The 22,186-nt window shown below is 41.1% G+C and overlaps 1 protein-coding gene across 1 annotated transcript in view; it reads right to left on the bottom strand.

The window, feature by feature from the left end:
* Positions 1–22,186, bottom strand: part of CACNA2D3 (calcium voltage-gated channel auxiliary subunit alpha2delta 3) — a 1,057,886-nt gene that overhangs the window by 203,522 nt on the left and 832,178 nt on the right. The window contains exon 18 of the mRNA XM_054976383.1: positions 701–784. Within this exon, the coding sequence (XP_054832358.1) occupies positions 701–784 (84 nt within the window). The remainder of the gene's footprint in view (positions 1–700; positions 785–22,186) is intronic.

Raw genomic sequence — 22,186 nt, 5'->3', positions numbered from 1 at the left:
TGATAATTTCAAGGAACTCGAGATACATGGTACTACTCTATTTAATTCTTACTACTCCGCCAGCAAGGTAGGTCAGGCTGTGAATCTAACTTAAAGCCACAAAGAGACCTGCACAGCCGAGTATTTTGAACAAATCTATCCCTCTATCTAATTCAGCACTCCTACTAGAGTATACTTCTTTTTGTAGTACTTGGCAACCAGGCTCTGGCTTCTAACCACTTTGCCTGCATCCTTGCCACAGCAGATTTACCACAACCACTGTTGGTTCTGCCATATAGCAGTGGGTTTCCCCCCCTACTTTAGCCCCTTCCCCACACAATTGATTAGCAGCAGGAACAGATGAACCAAAATAGCACTGGGATTCAAACTGAAGGGGTGGAAGAAATGTTGCTACTTATCAGGCAATACCGTATAATACCACTCAGCATGGACGAGTGACATGGATGCCTCCATGGTAACTGATAAAGCAACAAATAGCACCATATAAATGGTCTTATGTCTCTAGAAGGTATGAGAGAAACTGAGTATATGTTTGAATGAGAGATATCCAGTTCAAAATTATAAGGTAAAAATAAATTTGGAATGTAATGAAAAAGCAGAGTGGAACATTAATTTTCTCTTCCCAAGAGCAATTGGGAAGACATTTTCACTACCTAAAATGAATGTGACAGAACTTTCTGACAAGCTCTGACTCACTTACCACGTCATCCCTGTCTTCCCATTCAACCTCAGAAAGATCAACGCTGCTATAGTTCGGCTTTCTTCGCTTTTTCCCCTCTTCATACTAGGGTTTTAAAAAAGTTTTGAACATACTGAGTATAGATCATTTAAATAAAGACAGTTTCCCTTACGGGTTCAGTCATTACTGCTAGTCATTTAGGGGCAATATATGATTTCCAACATTTATTTCAGATAATGCGAAGTACAGAAGGTTTTGTATAAATGTTTCCTAAAATGTACTCCTTGAGACCTCAGCAAGGATTTCCTTTAATGACTTCGCATTTTCCACAACCAACACACCTAACAATTGACAATTAAACTCATGAACCTGCCGAAGCAGGGACAAATTAGAGTGGATACCTAATAAAATGATTTTGCATCATACATTCAAAGGAGACATTGCACTAACTACACTATATGGAAAGTATGCAGGACCTTGTTTACAGAAGATGTCATGAACCAACTCTTGCAGCCATAAAAGATGTTGTATTTCTTACAGTTTTATTATTAAAAAGTGTATGTATTTCTTTTGAAATAACATAAGGCCCACTTCTGCAAGAACTGGTGCTAATATCTTCTCAAACCACATTTTATCTGCTTTTTCAGGAATGGAGGATTAAAAATACACTCAAAAGGAAATATTGTTTTTATCATGACTATCGTTTGATTGGAAATCTCAGTTTTTAAAATAAACATCTCATGATGACAAATGACTTTGACACTTGCATGGCCACAATGTAGGAAAGTCTTTCTCCTAGCTATATATCAGTACTAAGAAACCCCTCTGGTAGAAACAAAACACCCTTCCAAAGCATGGATTAAAGCGCTATATCTACATTTAGTAGTAGGCAAATCAATACATTGTATGAGAAGAATGATTAAAGTACACACATTTGCTTGCTCAGTATTAAAAATAAAACTGTGCAATGCCCACAGGAGAACATCCATTTAAAAAACTATTCTCTGGCATCAAGGTATGGATTTCTGTAAAGAAATCTAACTGACTATTCAAATAATGCACAACTCTATGCTGATAATTCCTTCGCTATAGCAAAATGTTTACATTAAGAAAAGGTTTAAAGCATGCTTGTTTTACTCATAGTTGTGCTTCATCATGAGCTCTGTAATGTCAAGACTTAAATGGATGAACAGGTACACATTTGTACGTAAAAGAACTAATAATATCTTAAGAATAGAAACACTGTTGAATAAAATGTACAGAAAATTTGACAACAAATTCCCAGATTTGCTTAGACAGTTGTTTTGGATGGTATTCTTTATTGTAGCTATCTTACTATCTTTTGTTAAATGACACCAAAGGGCAAAATTAGACAACACCTTCCCATTTTCTTGGTTTGATACTTGTACATTCAAACAGGAATATTGGAACTTTTAAAGTGCAATTATTCCTGTGCTGACTTCTAGCATCTAACCCTACCTGCAATGTTGGTAGCTAAAGAACCAAAGAAGGAAGAGGATCACTTTGTGTGCACATGAGAGATGCAAGGGTTGCAAAAGCACAAGATGCACTGTACATTGGCACTCAGGTACACTCAAAGTAGAGCCTAAAACATTGGGAAGTCCAAAATACCTGCAGAGTCAATGGAGCAAACATATGGCAGCTCCTGCACCCTTCCCTGCTAACTCATTAAAGTTCAAAAGTTTTGAAAACAGAAGGAGAAAATTCGGTCTATTTCAGTCTGTAAAGAAGTGCTCATTTATTTTGAGCATTTATATTCTGTCTTTTCAAGGATGCTCAAAGTGGCAAATAATATTTTATTTATGGTTGTTGTGGATTTTCCAGGCTGTATCGCCATGGTCTTGGCATTGTAGTTCCTGACGTTTCGCCAGCAGCTGTGACTGGCATCTTCAGAGGTGTAGCACCGAAAGATAGAGATCTATCAGTGTCAAAACTGATAGAGATCTATCAGTGTCAAAACTGAGACATCTCTGTCTTTCGGTGCTACACCTCTGAAGATGCCAGTCACAGCTGCTGGCGAAACGTCAGGAACTACAATGCCAAGACCACGGCGATACAGCCCGGAAAACTCACAACAACCATCGTTCTCCGGCCGTGAAAGCCTTTGACAATATTTTATTTATTTACTTCATTTACTCCCTCCTCATTATTTTCCTACATTTTATCTTCACAACAACCCTGTAAGGTAGGTTAGGCTGAGTGTGTGTGACTGGCCCATATGAATTTTGACACCAGTAAGTCCACAGACTAAAAGTCTTCCTTAAGATACTTGGAGCAATGCTCTCTTCATTCGTTCAACAATTAACCCCGATGGTTTGAGCAAGGCAGGAAGCCGACTCCCGGGCAGGAGATACTGCTGCAAGGTGTGGAATACCTCACGGGTGGACTCTTTCATTCCATTCCTTACATGTATTCATGTGTTAGCACCTGCACCTGCACTTCATTATTACTGAATATTTTGATTACTATTCTGAGTGGTTCTAGTTTTGGCTGCATGGTGCACTTTAAAGATTTATAAGAATTGTTTCTACCACTGTAGAAAAAAGCCCTGGCTATACTGTTATATCAGTATAACATTATATAAGTACAGAATTTTAAAAATCCCCCCTACATGGCAGGGGAGGAATCAGCTAGTGTGACATACAAGCCCTGCAAAAGTCCATGATCCTGCCAGCCTGCCCACAATGTTCCAGCTAAGAAGGAGGCAGGCTCTACTGCCTCTGATGCTGGCAGTGGGGAAAAGTCTTCAGAGAGGATGGTGTTGATATCATAAGTCATAGGCCAATTTGGTCCTTTCCCTTTTAAACTTTAATGGACCATGGGAAGAGTGCCAATCTGCCTGGCCATCTGCTGAGTTAGCCTCCTCACTCCCAGGAATCCTGAAACAATTCCAAAATTCCAGGAAATAAATTTTCATTACTCCCAGAATTTCAGGAGTATTTTGCATCATTTCGACACCAATCTGAAACAGCTAATTTTGGCTATAATTTCAGCTCAGATATATCCAAATGCACAACCCTAATGAACAGCAACAAACAATTATAATAGCATGCACCAAAGCACAAACACACAAATCCACTTGCTAAAGGGAAGCCAACACAATTTTTTTTCAGAAGATTGAACTGCTGTCGCCAGTCCTACTGTGCTAACCAGCTTGTGCCAGGCAGCCAAAGGTAAAGTAAATTAATCCTAAAGAAAAATATCTCTAATTCCGTTTTTTTTAAAGGTTCTTTGCTAGAATTTTGATAGAAGATAGGATATATAGTTCCTGTCAGATTCCAAACCTGGTCAAACCCTAGTCTTCACATACACTTATAAAAGTCCTCAAGTGTAAAAATCACATGTAGCATATAGCCCCATAAACTTGTGCCCGGTTACTTGCCATTTTCACTCAATTGGCTGAGGAACTGGGCGTTCCTTTAGCGAATGAGAAAACGGAGGGCCCATCTCTGATCCTAACTTTTTTGGGTATCGAGCTTCGCCTTAGCTTCCTGAAGCCTAAGCTTGAGGTCAGAAACCTTCTCAGGGGGAAGACGAAAACACTGCTGTATAGTGTCAAAGGCGAAGCGTAAGGTGTCCCTTGTGGAGCTTCAGCAGCTTGTGGGACATTTGAACTTTGCGTGTAAGGCTGTTGCTCCGGGAAGGGCATTTTTGGGGCGGGTTTGCGATGCCATGTCAGCCCTTCGGGCTCCGCATCATCGCCGTAGGATCTCTAAGGGTATGCTTGTGGATTTGGAAGTATGGTCCGACTTCCTTGAGGGCTACAATGGGGTTACCTTTTGGAGGGAGGACCTGCTTTTGGAGGCAGACCTTCAGGTCACATCGGATGCATCTGGATCTACAGGTTTTGGGGTGTGTTTCCATAGGCATTGGTGCGCTGAGCAGTGGTCCTCCGATTGGCATGCCAGGGGTTTAGATAAAGACCTTACGTTCCTAGAGTTTTTTCCTATTCTTGTGGCAGTGCACCTTTGGGGGGATGAGTTGGCCAACCATGTTGTTCACTTTTGGTGTGACAACATGGCTGTGGTACAGGTTGTCAACTCTTTGTCCTCTAAATCCGAGCGGGTGATGAGGCTTGTTCGTGCTTTTACGTTGCTTTGTCTCAGGAAGAACATTTTGTTTAAAGCAAAACATGTTCTGGGGGTAAGCAACGGGGTGGAAGACGCTTTGTCTCGCCAACAGATGGGGCGTTTTTGGCAGCTTGCTCCAGAGGCGGACCAGGTACCAGCACGGATGCACCCGGACTTATGGCTCCTTGGGAGGCCGAAGCCTTCAGGGCCATAAGGCTTGCGGTGGCTCCCAGCACACGGCGCAGCTACGACAGAGCGGTAGGGCAGTTCTGGGGGTTTAGAACGAGTGAGGGACTGCAACAGTCTTGGCCCATACCGGTTGAGCATTTGATACATTTTTGCCTGTATCAGAAGGGGCGTGGATTGGCAGTGAGGTCCATTCGCAGCCAGCTGGCTGCGTTAGCTTTTATTAGCAAGGCTCGGGGGTTCTCGGAGGCCACGGGGGACTTCCGAGTCAGAAAAATGTTGGAGGGTTGGTTGTGCGAGGCAGGCCCTCGCGTGGATCCCAGGGAACCTATATCGCCTTCGGTCTTGAAAGGGCTTATATCTACCTGGGCTGCGGTATGTAGCTCAGGGTTTGAGGTTAGGTTATTTCACGTGGCTGCGCTTACAGCCTTTTTTGGGGCTTTGCGCATCAGCGAATTAGTAGTCCAGTCCAAGACCGATAGGTCTGACCGGGCCCTTAGGGTCAGGGATGTTGAATTTGTCGAAGCGGGGGTCTCCCTTCTGATTAGGAAGTCAAAAATGGATCAGAAGCAAAAGGGTGTCACCGTTACTCTGGATCCATGCGTGGACCAGGAGTTGTGTCCAGTCCATGCCCTGCGTAGATACTTGCGGGTTAGGAAGGCTGGCCCAGGGGTGTTATTTTCTCACGAGGAGGGTTCTCCATTAACACGTTACCAATTTTGGACAGTAACTGAGAGGGCACTGGCAAAATTGGGGTTGGCAGGGATTAAGTTTGGAACCCATTCATTTAGAATTGGGGCGGCGTCTACAGCCGCTGTGATGGGGTATTCAGCGCAGGCTATTCAGGGAGCTGGCAGGTGGAAGTCATCTGCTTATCGTTCCTATGTTCGTGCGTTTAAGCGTTTTTAAGAGTTACTAATTGATGTTTCCTAGGTGCTGTGTCCTGCCGTGAGAAACGAAGAATTTTGATCTACGGGCACAGTATGGTGTTTTGGGCGGCTCATCAGGCCAGGCAGTCTTCTGTTGGATCCCAGCTTGGTTTGAGCGAATGGGCTTCAGTGGAATGGCTGGGCCGGAGAGGCCTGCATTGGCCGGGGTTGTTACCACTGTTATTTGGGCAGCGTCAGGGGCCTATTCCACACATTTTGCTTGTTCATCTGGGGGGAAATGACTTGGGGTTCATTCATGGTAGGGCTTTGTCTCTGCAGGCCAAGTGGGACATGCAGGAGATTTTACAGCATTGGCCGGGGGTACTTATAATGTGGTTTGCTATGTTGCCTCGTAAGGTGTGGCACGAGGCGATGGACCAGCATGCTATTGAAAGGGCCAGAATGAAGGCCAATAGGGCCATTCAGAAGGCTCTTGGGGAAGGTTTGGGTGTTTATCTACCACACCCTAGGATCAGGGCTGAAGTTGCCGGCCTTTATCGTAGTGATGGGGTTCACTTGTCTGAGGCCAGCAATGAGATTTTCCTCAACGACTTGCGGCAAGGCCTTCGGTTAGCTCTAAGCCACTAGTGGGGTGCAAGGGCCTAGGCAGAGGCCTGGCCATTGCGTTGGCAGGATAGAGTTGGGTTTTAGGCAGCGGGCCAGTGAGCACCTTTGGCGCTTCCCTATGTTTGGGGAAGAGGGGCCTGCTAGGAGCGGCTGGTACTGCTTGTGACTGCTGCCAGCGCGCGTGGGCAGGCTGCCTCGGTTATCCCCATGTGCAAGTCCTGCCTCACTGCTGTACGGCTGAGGATTGGGAGCTTGAAAGGGGGAACCAATTTTGCCTGGCTGTCCGGGTATCCTAGCCATCTATAGCGATGGCTCGCACCCGGGGCTTCGGGGCTCGCCCAGGCAGGTCAAGGCGGGGATCTGGGAATGACCACATGGCTTGACCTGTACCACTTCAACCTTGCCACAGTTTGATTACTGTTAATGTTGAGGTTATTTAATAAAGTGCCCTTAGATCCAACATTGTTGTCTGCCTCTTCATTCCCACTAGGGGAGCAATTCGACCCTACCTCTGTGCAGCTCTGGCTGTGGAGGAGGGGGTCAGACATTGCTCTCCTGGCAGGAGGGAGAGCAGGCTTTCCCAGGCATCTGGTGTGGTGGGCGGAGCCAGGAGCTGTTTAGGCGGCTCTGCCCACGCAGCACCAGTTGCTGTTTGAAGCTCAGCCCACCCTCCTCACCCTGTTTTTGGTGTAGGTTTATCCGGTTGCCGTCTTTGGAGCCAGGTAGGAATTTTTTCCTCCCATCCTAATTGGCTGTGGATGGGCGTTTTTTCGCCTACTTTACACCATGGCTTGTATGCAGGAAATTGGTTTAGGGTGGTGTCTGTCAGGGCATTCTGGCGGGATAGAGTTGGGTTTTAGGCAGCGGGCCGGTGAGCACCCTTGGCGCTTCCCTATGTTTGGGGAAGAGGGGCCTGCTAGGAGCGGCTGGTACTGCTTGTGACTGCTGCCAGCGCGCGTGGGCAAGCTGCCTAGGTTATCCCCATGTGCAAGTCCTGCCTCACTGCTGTACGGCTGAGGATTGGGAGCTTGAAAGGGGGAACCAATTTTGCCTGGCTGTCCGGGTATCCTAGCCATCTATAGCAATGGCTCGCACCCGGGGCTTCGGGGCTCGCCCAGGCAGGTCAAGGCGGGGGTCTGAGAATGACCACGTGGCTTGACCTGTACTGCTTCAACCTTGCTGCAGTTTGATTAATGTTAACATTGAGGTTATTTAATAAAGTGGCCCTTAGATCCAACATTGTTGTCTGTCTCTTCATTCCCACTAGGGGAGCAATCAAGGAATCCCTACAGTTTTCCGATGGATGCCCGGGAGATGTGGCAGTGGGGAAATAGCTGTGGGTGCTTCAATGACTTCAGGAATTTCCCCCTCAGAGAGAGAAAAACCGATGCAGAATAGTGTCTCGGTATCACAGAAGGGGTTGTCAGAACCCTCGGAGGGCTTGAAGGATCTGAGGTAGCCAGGCCCAAAGATGAAGATTTCTCTCTCTTATGGCCCTTTGACATAGAGGGCTTTTCAGTATATTTGGACTTGAGCTTTGCCCTTTGTAGGCAGCTCTGATTGACACTGAGGTGGAACCAATGCAGAGTCAAAACTGACTGGTCCTTAGAAGCCGAGTCAGATGCCAAAGAACCAGGAGGAACTGACAAGGCCTGCTCAGGGTGTTGCAGTTCTTTATCTGCAGATGTCTGATCTGAGTTGGTAGAGCCCTTCAGGGCTGACACCCAAAGTGCCACTTTGAGCCATGATGCCCTTTCATGGCTTGCTTTTGGTATGAACTCCTTGCAGATTGCACACCTTAAGATGTCATGGCCTAAACAGAATAAGCATTTGTCATGCCCATCAGATTGGGCCATCTTCTTGAAGAGGACCTTCAACACCATGGAATCAAGAGACTTAACTTACAGATCCAGGCAGATCCAAGGAGCAGAGAGGAGAGACATCCTTCTTCAGCAGCGGCAAAAGAAGAACCGAGAGAAGGAGCTGCTTTCCTTGCCTATTATAGCTGGGTCTGGGTGAAAAGTGCTTGAAAAGGCTAAGAGAGCACTATGCGCCTCAAGGATCTCTGAAATGTCTGTGGTTGGCCTGCACAAGCACAGATCCCATGTGTGACTGCTGGATCCTGTTCTGCTATTAAAAAACAGGTGTCCATAATAGAAAAAAATAGTTTTTCCAGTTACATTTAATAAATCTGATAGATCTTAAGAAGATGGCTCCCTATTTGTAGATGTTTGATCTGACCACTCTGATCCATGCTTTCTGGGCCCAAGTTAAGGTGTTGTTATGCAACTTTAAATCCTTTTATTACCAGGGGCTCACATACATGAAGGACCACCTCACCCTGCATGCTCACACTGTCTAAGGCACATTTGACAACAGTCTGGGCTCAAGCCTTTTCAGTAGATGCCCCATGCCACTAGAACAACCTCTTGGCAGAGTTCAGAAGGGCTCCTACCCTCCTGCTTTTCAGCATGACTGCAAAACAGAGGTATTCTGGAAACTTTTGAGGGAACCTGAGCTTGGGCAAAAGGAGAATACCACACTGCTGGAGGCGTAAGGTTTTTTAGATTTGTTTTAAATGTTTTATCTCTGTTTTAATGGTTGCTTTATTAAATTGTTTTAATACCATTGTTATCTACCATTGGCCCTGAGATGCTCAGCATCAGATGCTCTTCTGTCCATGATTTTAAAGCAACCACCACCTTCTGGACAATTTAAACCTACTATCATAGAAAGTGTCATGTGTGCACACACCCATGCCATTGATGTTTTCTCTGAACTGATATATTGATCTGATCTGCTTAATGTGCTAAATAAGGTAGCCACATGTCATGTCATTCTTGGCTTGCCTGAAAACGAAAGTACTAATGCTGATTTCGCAGAGAAAGTAACCAGCCCGTTATCTCTGAAAATTTGCGGCACTGGCCTTGCAGCTGGAACAAAAAATGTAACCGTTTCCCAGGGGAGAGAAAAAGACTTTTCTTTCTTTGTAATCGTTTCTATCCAGACTAAGCTATTGTGATCTCACACAACTTCTTAGATTTTCATGCCTAAATGCAAACTGCTCCAAGGGAGGGGGGAATAGTACTCCCTATATCAATAGTGCCTTTGCTTGTATACACATTCCTCCCAACCTTTCCCATCTGTGGATGTACCCATGAACTTAATGGATCTCTGAATAAAGACCTTTTCAACCAATGCACTGGAGTGCTTGCTGTGAGGGGTCTGGAGATCTATCTGCTATGGACTGATGTCCTTAGAACTGACAGAAAGTTGGATTCATTAACTGACCTTGTTTTCACAGTAATAGTGCAATGCTCACTTTGTATCCATGCAAGAACTAGCACCTCTGGTGCAGGGCTTGCTTGGATCTAGAGGAGGCTACCAACTACTGTTCATCCTAAGTTTCAAACTCTTGCTGTTTTGGAAAACAAGTCATATCAGCTCTAAGGACAGGCCAAGGAATGCATCATTCAAAAATGAAGACCATTTTGAATTTGTGCTGCTTTTGCATTTGCAGTCAGTATCATTCATCATTCATGATCATAGCAGGCATCTAGGTGAAAGCTGCCATTGGCACACATTCAGAATCACAGAACAAGTTTTTGTGATAACATGACATACACAGAATATTTCATGGCTGATGAACAATGCAATCTATCTCCCCCGCCCAATTTCCAAATAATAGAGCCAGGATACACATTCACAAATTGTCTGCAATCCAGTTTAGAACATTTGAGAAGCTCTCGGCTTTCTCCTGGCCCAAGCATAACTAGAAAGTGGGGCAAACTGAGTAAGCCAAACAACCACCACATGAGAAAATTCTACTAGGCTCTTCTGGGTGGATTCATTAAATGAAAGATGGAGGACAGCTGAACTGCATGTTTTCATTCTGCACTGTTGCTTGGCTGCCTTTTTAACTTTAAGTCTGCACAGCAAGAGCTGTTTTACTGAATGTAAAATAATAAATAAATATATATATAATGAAAATAACACATATCATAGCACATTGCAAAGGTGAGAAGCAGAAGACTGAGATGCTCATGAACAGGATTCCAGAAAGGAAAATAATGCAAAATGCCTGAACAGCTCAAGAACAAAACCAGGAAAAAACGTCCTTTAAAAGAATGCCTTTAAAAGAAAGGTATACTGCTTACTAAAATCCTTGGCATTTTTAGCCATATAAAACTTCTTCCTGGTGGAGAATATCTATAAAATAAAACAGAGTGGACATGGGGCAAATTTAATCTGAGAAAACCATCCAGTTTAGAGTTTCTTCAGTTTTAAAATGAAAAATCGGCTTGCAGTACAATCCTCCGTGTGCTTCTCAGAACTATGTCCTATTTTATTCAATGGAGATTAGTCCCCAAAAATGTACCTAGGATTGCAATCTCAGACTTTCAGGACTGCAAAACTATCTCCCTGTTCCATTTATGTCAGTTAAATTAACCAAGGAAGAATTAATTTAGTGTGCGTATAACTTTTTCCCTTGCAGATGTGTCTGGTAGCAAGTTTTCAGTTTAAATCTTCATTAGCTGGCTTATCAAAATTTTCTTTTGGGTATATAATCCTAAATGGTTTCTTGAAATCTTGATGTCCTGATTTGCATTGTTCTTTTTAAAAAGTTGTGTGATCATTTATTGAACTCTGGGACCAGAATTTGTAAAGCACACTCAGAAGTGTTTTTTTTCATAAAAGACCCCTTCTAAAAACATGCTCCTGGGATTAAGATTAAGCCATCATGTGACTTTCTTTGCTGCCTGACAAGAAAAAAAGAACTTCCTCCTTTCAAAGTAAGCCTTGCACACCAACCCTATAATTTAAGATTTTAATCCAGAAGTTCCTAGATTGTGGTTGGCAATGAAGACCAGTTATTTTGGACTGGACATTCAGGCCAGCTGGCAGCAAGAAGCTGCTATGCACTAAAGTTTCCAACCCATATGAAAAACCAACACTTAAATATGTCACAGAAAAGGTGGTAGTTGGCCAGAGGAGGGGAATAAACCTCAACTTTCACACAGGGGGAAAATGGGAGCCAAAAAAATACAAATACCAGCAAGAATCTTCTAGTAACGTAACACAAGAGAAAACAACGCATTTTAGTTTTCCGGAGCGCAGTATATATGCTTTAGTAGCCAACATGCAGGTGGGGCCTGGAGATCTCCTGGAATCACAGCTTCTCTTCAGATGACAGAGATCAACACCCCTGGAGAAAATGGCTGCTTTGGAGGGTGGACTCTATGGCATTATACTCTGCTGAGCTCTTTCCCCTCTCAAAACCTTTCCAAAGCTCCACCCCTCCCCCAAAATCTCCAGGAATTTACCAACTCAGAGCTGGCAATCCTAGTACATGCAGATGTTAAAAATAACACAGAAAATATCCAGACTTCTACTTCCTAAAGTGTAGGAAGAATCACTTACAGTGCTGTCCTAAACTGAGTTATATCCTTTCATTGTCAAGGAAGAATAGTCAGCTGTGACTTCTCTACCCCTTCCCCATACAGTTTTCTAGTATGTGTTGAATACCAAGGAGATGGAATCCCCACCACAACCCTCTCCTCCACACAGAGTCAGGGAACGCAAGTGCTTCTGTAGAATACTTTAAGGCACTGCATCATACTGTGGGCTAATGGAAATGTTGTGTACACATACCCAAACACATACATATCCATCTTAATGTCCTTTCTGCTAGATTTTCATCCTTATAGACAGCAAAGGAAGCCAAACACTCTCATGGCCCCATGTTCCCTTTTTGAGGAGACTATCCTTGCCACAAGTAAGATCTACGCTGAAGTTGCTACAGTTTTCCACTTCCAGGTCTTGTGTTATTTTTTATGTACTTAACTCACATGGTGACAAGCTAGAATTTATTGCATCAGAGAAAACTCACAGTGCTCAGTAGGTTTCTCTCACCTGCTAAATACTAGCCCTCCCAATAAGAAAAGGAAATTCTGTGAAATAGACCTCACCACATGGAACTTGTGATAAATTACCTTAGAGAATTAGGTTTAATTTTTGCTTTGGGGGAAAACTTCACTGTTCATACTTGACTAAAGACTTGCTCTGACACAATTTAAGAATTCTGTTTGAATAAATGAAACAAAAAATAAGAAATACATCTTTATGTGTCTATAAAGACAGGGTAAATAGTATCTTCATTCAGATCAGCCACATAGAAGTCAATGAGTAGCATGATGTGTACTAGATTCTTTTCACAGCAAACCGTCTTGATTTAGGATTTCATTTGCATTCTTAAAACCTTATCATTTGGGATTATGTAAAACTTACAGCTGCTTGTAATTATATCTGCTTGGAGTGCAAATAATTTAAAACATCTGCCTTGATTTCAACATTACCCGACTTAAAACTCGATGAGCTTGCTTCTACCAAATGTCAATGTTGAAAGAATGAAGGAAAGCTTTAATATTACTACCAAATTCCCTGCAAATCATTTATATGTGCAACTGGTTTTCCCAGAAATGCCTTCAAACTGTTAATTATCTTTTTAATATATGTAATTTAGGATTGCTAATTAGATATCAATTTAATGCCCTCACAGAGTTTCAGATGCTCTTTCTTTTTTAACTTGTAAACTCCCACAGGAATAATTGTTGACATTCAAGTGATTGAACTCTTCAGTTATTTAAATGAACATAAGGCATTTACACTGTTCAAATCATTTAAATATTCTGCTGTCAGCTACAGCTGTAGAGTTTTACGGAGTCTCTGAATAAGCAAGGGTAAGTGTAGGTTATCTTAGTTTCTAGGCAGGACTCCCCAGAGAGAAATGAGATTTGCTGCTTATGAAAGGCTCACACTGCTTAAGTGGGGCAATAATGTTTCCTCTGAGACTTGAATTTCTCTGTTTTCCTATATTAGGAAAAACAAATTTCCCCAGAATTTACAGCTATGGAAGCCTTAATACTAGTTTAGCAATCTTTAAATACATTGGGTCTTTTTGCTACGTACAATATATTGTGGCAGTTGACATTTAATTTAAACTCAGCAACTTACACTGGAAGCAAAACTGCCAACGTATTTGGTATGCACATGCATACCTGCCTCTATAAGAATTAGTCTTGAAAATAAATTATATAAGTACGTATCATTTTAAGGAGTTTATATATAATTTTAATTACATTTTACAAAATAGAAAGTAGGATTTCTTTGCAAATCATTCCTTTTAAAAAATCACATTTCTAAGCAAATGATATGAATTTATGTTATTTATCCTCAAGTGTTATGTACATAAGTTTCTGATTGCCTGTAAAAAAAGGAAGCTTAAGTTCAGCTGTTGTATAAGTTCTTTTAACTTATAATCAATCAGAGATTGCATTTGAGAAATACAATGGACTGTACTGATAAAGTAACTAGACTGTCTTGAGTTTTGCTGTGGGGATGAGAGGCTCAGAAGCAGTTTTAAAAAAAGGGGGGGAGACATACATTACCCACTGTAGTTTACTAAAGTTTATCAAACAAAATCTTAATCCAACCCCCAATGAAAGGCAGAACAAATTTTGCAAAGGTTTTGCTTTAAACGTCAGGGTATGATGACTTGCATGGCAGGTGGAAGTAAAGGTGCTCAATACAAAGAGCCTCCTGCCCTGCCTGAACTGGAGAGGCTTCTGTACTTCAGGCAAAAGTTTACAGGAGAAAAACAGCCTCTCCATTCTGCCCCAGTCCATGTGGAAGAAAAAAAAGAGATTGCCTTCCTCCTGTGAATTCTGGCTTTCACAAAGTAAGTGCCAGCCCCAGCCTGCTGTTTCCTCCACCATCTCCTACAAAAGCCCAAGAGAAAGGGAGAGAAAACAGATCTTCTTTCCCCATTCTCCGTAGAGGAAAAGACAAGTATGTTTTCTCTCTTCCTCTTAGGCTTTTACAAGAAGGTCTGCAGAAGAAAGATATAAGTAAATATCTCTCTACTTCCTGAGTTCTTGCTTATGCCACAAGGAAAAGAAGAGTCAATGGCATCCAAATATAGCAGACTTGGCAGGTAAGCCAGGCCAAATGTTGTGAACCTCTGCCCAAAATGTAATAATCACAGGCAATTTCAAGTACCTTCGAATGGATTGGGTAGATATACAATCAAATCATGGTGAGGAAAAATGTTTTAAATATAGATGATGATTTGCCTTGAAACAATTAGTCATGGAAACAATAACAGGAAAAGCAACCTTAGTAATTCTAAGTGGTGGTAATTATATTTGAAGCAAGATGCATTGTCAAGTCATTTGGAAACACTGACTTCAATGTGATCATATTCATCTTCTATGGGTATGTGTGGAGATATGCCCAGAAAAATCCTTATTTAACTTCAAAAGGGAAAATTCCTCTGAACTATGCCATAATAGAATCTCACGGAAAAGCTTGTTTTACAGTGCCACCCTAAGCTGCTCTACCCTTTTAACTCCATTGAAGTAAATTGGTGTAGAACAGTGTAACTCTGCTTAGGATTACACTGTTAATGTACAGTTTTATAAAGGCAAGTTCAGTGTTAGGAATTTTATTATTATTTTATTTAAAATTAACTGCAAATACAGCAGTATTATCAGACTTCTAGCATTTAGACTGAAGTGTGCACTAAGTGTTGTGACAAATCTCTTTTTTTAAAGATGCTTCTTTTTCTCATAGGACATTCCACATCAGTTGTCATTTTTAGTAATGAAGATGGTAGCTAATTTCTATAGTACAAGCTATGTTCATGTTACCTAAGAAAGGGGAAGAGTGAACAGCATGACACCAAGTGTAAATGTAGATGATGGAAAATGGGGGGGGGGCAATTAGGAAATAACAGAAATGGGGGGGTGGAAATGGTAAGGGTAACAATAGAGTATGTTGCTAGCACTCCTGCTAATTGCTCTTATATTGAAAGCTACTTCAAAGTGTTCATGAAATGGGATGTGAAAGAAGAATGGACAAAGAAATTTGGGGTCCCTTAGTGCAATGGGAAATGTTGAAGCATTTTAGCTAAATCCATGCTAAAGTGGTTAAGTCTTTGGGTATTAAAAAAAATCATAGTCATGAGAACATGATAGACATTTATAAAATTGTAAATGATGCAGAGAATGTGAAGATAGCAATGCAATTGATCGGCAGGGGGTTAAAGTCAACAAAAAGAGGCATTTCTTTATGCACTGAGTGCATAATTAACTTCTGAAATTAATTGCCACAACATGAGGAAATGCAAAGGCTACTAGCATAATCAGACTTTTAAAAAGGATTAACAAATGGAGGACTTTCTAATAACTAGCCTGAGAACCAACAATATAACCTCCATATTCAGAGGCAGTAGTAGCAATTTACCAAATTCTTGAAACACACAATAGGGGGAAGGTTATTTGTATAATCTCTTCCTTATGAACTTCCCAGGAGTATGTGGCTAGCTGTTCTTTCAGATGTGCTGTGAAGATTGGATGCATGTTTGGTTTAATCTAACAAGACAGTTCTCAGCAAGGAAATCTTGGTGAGAAGACTGATTTCGGTGTAAAATTAAAAGTAAAATTAAAATCCTGCAACATCGTCTTCTAGCTTCCGGTTTTATAATTGCATTGGTAACATCATGATCCTAAATGAAAATCTATCCAATTCATCAGAATTCTCAATTCCGTGATTTACCAGTGCTGCCTATAAACAAACAAAAAACCCTTCAACAAGTTATGAGTGTCTCTTCTGAAACTGAGTATTAAATAACCTATTGTAAAATGGAAAATTATTAACCAAAAACAAATTCCTTAATTGTCTGACCTTAAACAAAGAGGAGAAGAAAAAGAATACTAATTTCTTGGCTTGTGCTCTTTCTTAAATGTAGTTTCTTGGAAGCAAGTCTCACAGATTTCAACAAAATTTGCTTCCAAGTAAGGGTGGCTTCTAACATCATTTATGAGCCAACATGGTATAGTGATTAGATTGTCACACTAGGTTTTGAAGGACTCAGGTTCAAATCCCTTCTCTGCTGTGAAAGTTCATTGGGAAATCCTGAGCCAGTTTAATCACTCTCAGCCTAAGCTACCTCATAGGGTTGTTTAGAGGATAAAATAGAGGTGGGGACAATGTTGGAAGTCATTTTAGGAAGAAATGTAGGGTATAAATGAAGAAAATAAATGGCAGGGGAAAGTCATGAAATGTTTACTTTCCTCTGCTATATAATTTATTATGCATTAAGCCATGTGACTAGACTGATATTAAAATACACTCCGAGGAAAATTAATACTTATTAACCCTCATAACATGGATAAATATCTATCTAACCATATGTGGGTTTGGGGGGGATGGAAATTCACAAGAAGGTTTCACCATGGGGTGATAACATCACCAGGCGATGATTCTCTTCCCCCCACCATCATAAATTCCTGCATAAACTCATTCTGCACCATAGATCACAGCTGGAGGGTAGATTCATGGTCTGTGCTGACTCCGGGTGGTTTACTGAAGTCAGTGAGACTCTAACAGCATGACGTAGCCCTGTGAATTACTCCCCCCCCAAAAAAGATAGGTAAATTCACTGAATGTAAATTTCTGGACATTAACAGCTTCTCCAAATGCTGTGGAAGGCCAGTGCTTTTTAAAGATCAACATCTTAATGTGATATCAACCTGAAATTGGCAGAGATCCATAACTGGCAACTTTTACACATACTATTAAAAATTATGAGAAGCAATAGTCCCATTGAAATCAGTTTCAAACTGCATAACTCCAGTGAGCAAATGGAGAGACTTGCACCGCAACTCAAACCAGATTATGTTTTAAAGGTCTATTGATTTCAAAAGCTATTAGCCATGAATGCCAAAAGTGCATCCTGCATATTCAGAACCAATATGCTAATATGCTTCTGTCTCTGATTCACTGAATCACTCTCTCTTCACTGGATCTTGATTACTCAGAATTAAGCTCCATTTATTTCAGTGGAATTTACTTTCAAGTTCATAAGATTAGTTTCATAGAGATTATTGTACACATAGCTATCACTCCAGTACAAACAAAGGAATAGATACTGAGCCTAATTCTTCCCCATTTTCAGAATTAATGCTAACAGGATTATTGAGACTGAAAGAGCAATAGATGGGGGAAAGCACCAGATGAATATGTTTATAGCATTACTGTATTAACTAGGCACTCCTATTTCCTTCAAGATATTCAAAAACGGTAGCTGGGTCATAACATGGCAGCCTATTTAATGATGGGATTAGGTGGCAGATGCATTGTAACATTCATTGTAACCCCACTATGATACTTGACATTTAACTTCTGGGAACAAATCAGGATGCTAATGGTTACATTTATATCCCTACCTCTGAAGCTCTACCTCTGGAAATAACTACACCCTTATGGATGTCCACTCCCATTTTAAGATCTAGTGAAGAGACAGATAGTGTAAATGGCCATCACCCTCCGATTAAATAACACATGTAGATCAAGTCTCCTGGATTTCCATGGCATATTTCAATGCTGTACTTGGGACTGAGGTTGAAAAGTGTTGTTTTCTACAATTAAATGTTTGTATTGTTAGTGCTTATTAAAATCAGAGTTTATTTTTAAGACAACATCAGCAAGGGATGGAATTACACTATTATAATTGTGACATAACTTCTGATTTGTGTGTTCTCTCTGATTCCTATAGCTTTTCTGTTAGAAACAAAACCTATACATTTTTTTTAAGTATATGCAATTTTTTTCAAGTCTCCTTCTTCGGACCGTGGAAACATTTCCTGTTAATATTTCCATATTACAGCCCAAACAGAGCTTTCAAATGTAGCAGAAAGCGAAACATATAGAGTTTCTATTTCCTTGTTGCCATATATGTTTTTATGCCAGTAGGGTTTTGTTTCTGCATTTTAATAATGCTGTGTTTTGTAGTAAAGAGAAACACATTCAATATAAGTCTTAACTTTCACTTTTTACATAAACACTATATATTCAAAACATGCATGATTTAGAGATATATATGTATCTGTTTTGAATAATGACTCTGCCTGCTCTAATTCTATTGAATTGCGTCCCTGGATGATTAACCTTCACTGTGTTATGCTGCCACCTAATGTTGGATTTTGCTCAGTTCGTTACCAGAATGTGTTTCAGTAGAGAAAGTCCACATTTATTTACTCAGCCACCATATTCAGCTTTGTCTTCACCATACACTTTTGGTGGATGTACCGTGATTAATTTAAACTCATCCCACTTTTCTCAAAGTGAAAATAGGATGTGGTTCAGGGGTAGAACATCTGCTTTACAAGGAGAAGCTTCTAGATTCATCTAATTAAAAGAATCAAGTAGAAAATTATGTGAAAGACCTCCTCTTAAGACCCTGGAGAGCTGATGCCAGTCATTGTCAACTCTACTGACTTTGATAGACCCATAGTCTGATTCATTATGAGGTGTAATAAGTTCATTCATAAGTTCATGTGAAAACTAGCTTTCTCGTTGCAGAATAGAGAAGTGTTAACTTAGTCCATTCACCACAAATAAGAACAGTATTTATGTAGAACGTTATATTTATGTAGAATAGATTTTTGGCAATGTAATTCAGAGAACAATCCTAAACAGGTCTACTCAGAATCCTACGCAGGTCTATTCAATGAGGTTTACTCCCAGGAAAGTGTTCTTACGATTGCGCTTGTTTAATTACACAATATGGAAGTTCATTTAAACTGTCTTGTCAGTGATTTGGTTATGCCAGTTTTATTAAGAACCTTCAAGAGTGTTTCACAATATATTATAAAACATTGTTAGTCTAAACTAATATTCATACAGATGGCTTCAGACCAAAATCAAACAGGGATTTACGCTTTAGAATAATCCATGTATCACAAAACACTCAGCACATTGGCTCTACATAGAGGACAACTGGATTGCAGGCTAGTGACTGAATTCACTGTGGGGACAAAATTCTTGGGGCCTGTGAGCTCTTGAGGGCCCCTGAAGCCATGGTTATGTTGCACTCAGCAAATGCATTTTATTTTACTGATGCAATTCTGTACTGTGCCACTAGAGGCACAGGGAAGATCACAGAACAAACAGCAGCAGCTCTGACTATGTGCTCGCCCTGCCTTTCTGCAAAGTTTACTACAAGGCTGAGGCAAACCCTATCCTGCTCAGCAATTTAGAACATACTTAGCAGCAAACTTTTGTTAATATGATGCACAGAAGTAGTAAAAGATACACACTCCCTTTACATGCATGATAATGGGATGTTAATCCGTTTAGCAGTTATACATGTGGAACAGAACTCCTCCCCCTTTCATTAGATTTAATTACATTTTAAACACTGTTGTGGCAGCAGGTCATTATTATTTTACTGGTAATCCCTTTGTAAATTCTACTTACAACTTCAGGGATTATGGTTCATATTTTATGACAAATGACATAATCTTTTAAAAAATCAATAAAATCAATCCCAATAATCTAGTGTTGTCATCTACAGGTTGGGGGATTCCTGGAAATTCGGGGGGGGGGAGGTCGCACATGGGCGGGGAGGGTTTGGAGAACAGAGGGAACATAGTAGTGTATAATGCCACAGAATCCACTACCAAAGCAGCCATTTTCACCAGAGGAACTAATCTTTGTAGTCTGGAGATCAGCTGAAACACTGGGAGCTTTCCAGGTCCCACCTGTAGTCTGGCAACCCTAAAATGATCCCAGTACTTCTCATCTAGCACCACTACATCACTTATTTTGACCCTGCTTTTGTGCTAGGAAAAGGTACAGGTGTAAGGGTAAACTGAAATATTTACTTACTAACAGGGCTTTTTTTCTGGGAAAAGAGGTGGTGGAACTCAGTGGTTGCCCTCGGTGAAAAGGGTCACATGGCTGGTGGCCCCACCCTCTGATCTCCAGACAGAGGGGAGCTTAGATTGCCACTCCCCTCTGTCTGGAGATCAGGGGGCGGGGCCACCAGCCATGAGACCATTTTCAAGAGGTTCTGGAACTCCGTTCCACTGCGTTCCAGCTGAAAAAAAGCCCTGCTCTGAATCAAAATGGCACGCGTTAGAATTCACAGCCACCAGCACCAGAAGGTTTCACCCTTGAATTGTTTTGATATTTGCCGTAGAGGTTGCTCTTGAAGAAGTCAACACGAAATCTGTGGAGTAGAGCCGGCCCCAGATCGGGTGTTGGGCATTGAGAGGATTTTCCATCAACCTCACCCTCACGGCTTGTCGCTCAGTGGAAGAATTAAGTCATTAAAAGACACAGAAGAAGAAATAACGACGGAGACGATGTTTGGACAATAGGTTTATCATATATGGGTGTTTCTTTGGAATTTGCTGAGACTAAGAATTGTCTGCTGCTGTTAGTTGTTGATTGGAATATGTTCCCATTGAATGTTCATTTTTATGATATATTGATGAATTTATTATATGTATTTGTTATCAAGTCACTAAATTAATTCATAGCACTTGCACTTTATATATAAAAAACTGTTATAAAAATTGTTTACAGTTAATTAAGGTGACGTTTACTTCCCGTGGGTGTTCCCATTATTGTTTCTGACTCAATATAAGGCAGCTTCATTTATTCCGCTGCGAGCAGCGCGGAGGTCAATCTAAACTCCCCTCTGTCTGGAGATCAGGGGGCGGGGCCACCAGCCATGTGACCATTTTCAAGAGGTTCCGGAACTCCGTTCCCCCGCGTTCCCCCTGAAAAAAGCCCTGCTTACTAAAGAGTTATTGTGATATGAAATTTTTGTGAACTTGAGCCCACTTCATCAGAAGTAAGAAGTGTATTCTATATTGGTAGATGTGTGTGTGTGTGCTTGCGTGCATGCAAAAGTTACAAAATTAGACACATGACTATAGAGAGTAATACTGAGAGAGAGAGAGAGAGGCTATACAAATTGAGTATGAGGAAGGTATTTTTAGTAGGAACAGCTTGTCAGGAAAGAGGGAGGAAAGCTATTCCTTCTTTTACAAAATCATGAAGGCTTATATAGATACTAGGAGCCTGCCCCTGAGGGCTGCATTTGAAATATTTAAATATTTAACAGAAATTTGCATACTGAATGTGCAGATCCTTCTGCCAAAAGAGTTGCAGCAATACCCAATGCAGTAACAAGAGCGATCATCTGTTCTTTTGTGAACTGTAGGTAAAATCAGAGTTATGTCATACCCCACTTTTCTCCCTAATGGGGACCCAAACAGCTTCCATTCTTCTACTGTCCTCCATTATTTGTTTGTTTGTTTATTCATGTCATTTATAGTCCACCTTTCTCACTGAGATTCAAGGCAGATTACAAAGTGTTATTAGTACAATCAATATCAAGGACATATCAATAATGCCATAGGGGATATAAATGAAAATTTACAAAGACATAACATCAGCAAAAATCTAATGCAGAGCTGAAGAAATGCTGAAACAGAGCATAAGTAATTCTAAGACGGACATTAAACAACATAGAACTACCCAGCAGGATCATATTTAAAGCAACAGATACTACATAGTGGCACATACTTGAAGCAACAGATAGGACATAATGAAATAGAAACTTTCCATGGCAACTTTCCTGAGGTTGTTGGCCAGTTCTCAAACACATAGCATTATTTTATGATAAGTTATTCCTGCCACAAACAGAGAGACCTTCAGCTTCCATTGCAAATAGCATGGGGATGATGGTTAGTGGTGTGCAAAACAAAACACGAAAGCTGAAGATATAACACAGAAATCACTATCTCAGATCATTACCTTGATTATCTGGAAAGATAACACAAATCCAAGATGCTTAGAATAATGAAACCCCCTCCTTG

This window comes from Eublepharis macularius, chromosome 4 (assembly GCF_028583425.1).
Source record: "Eublepharis macularius isolate TG4126 chromosome 4, MPM_Emac_v1.0, whole genome shotgun sequence".
Classification (NCBI taxonomy): domain Eukaryota; kingdom Metazoa; phylum Chordata; class Lepidosauria; order Squamata; family Eublepharidae; genus Eublepharis; species Eublepharis macularius.
This window is presented reverse-complemented; position numbering and strand designations above follow the sequence as displayed.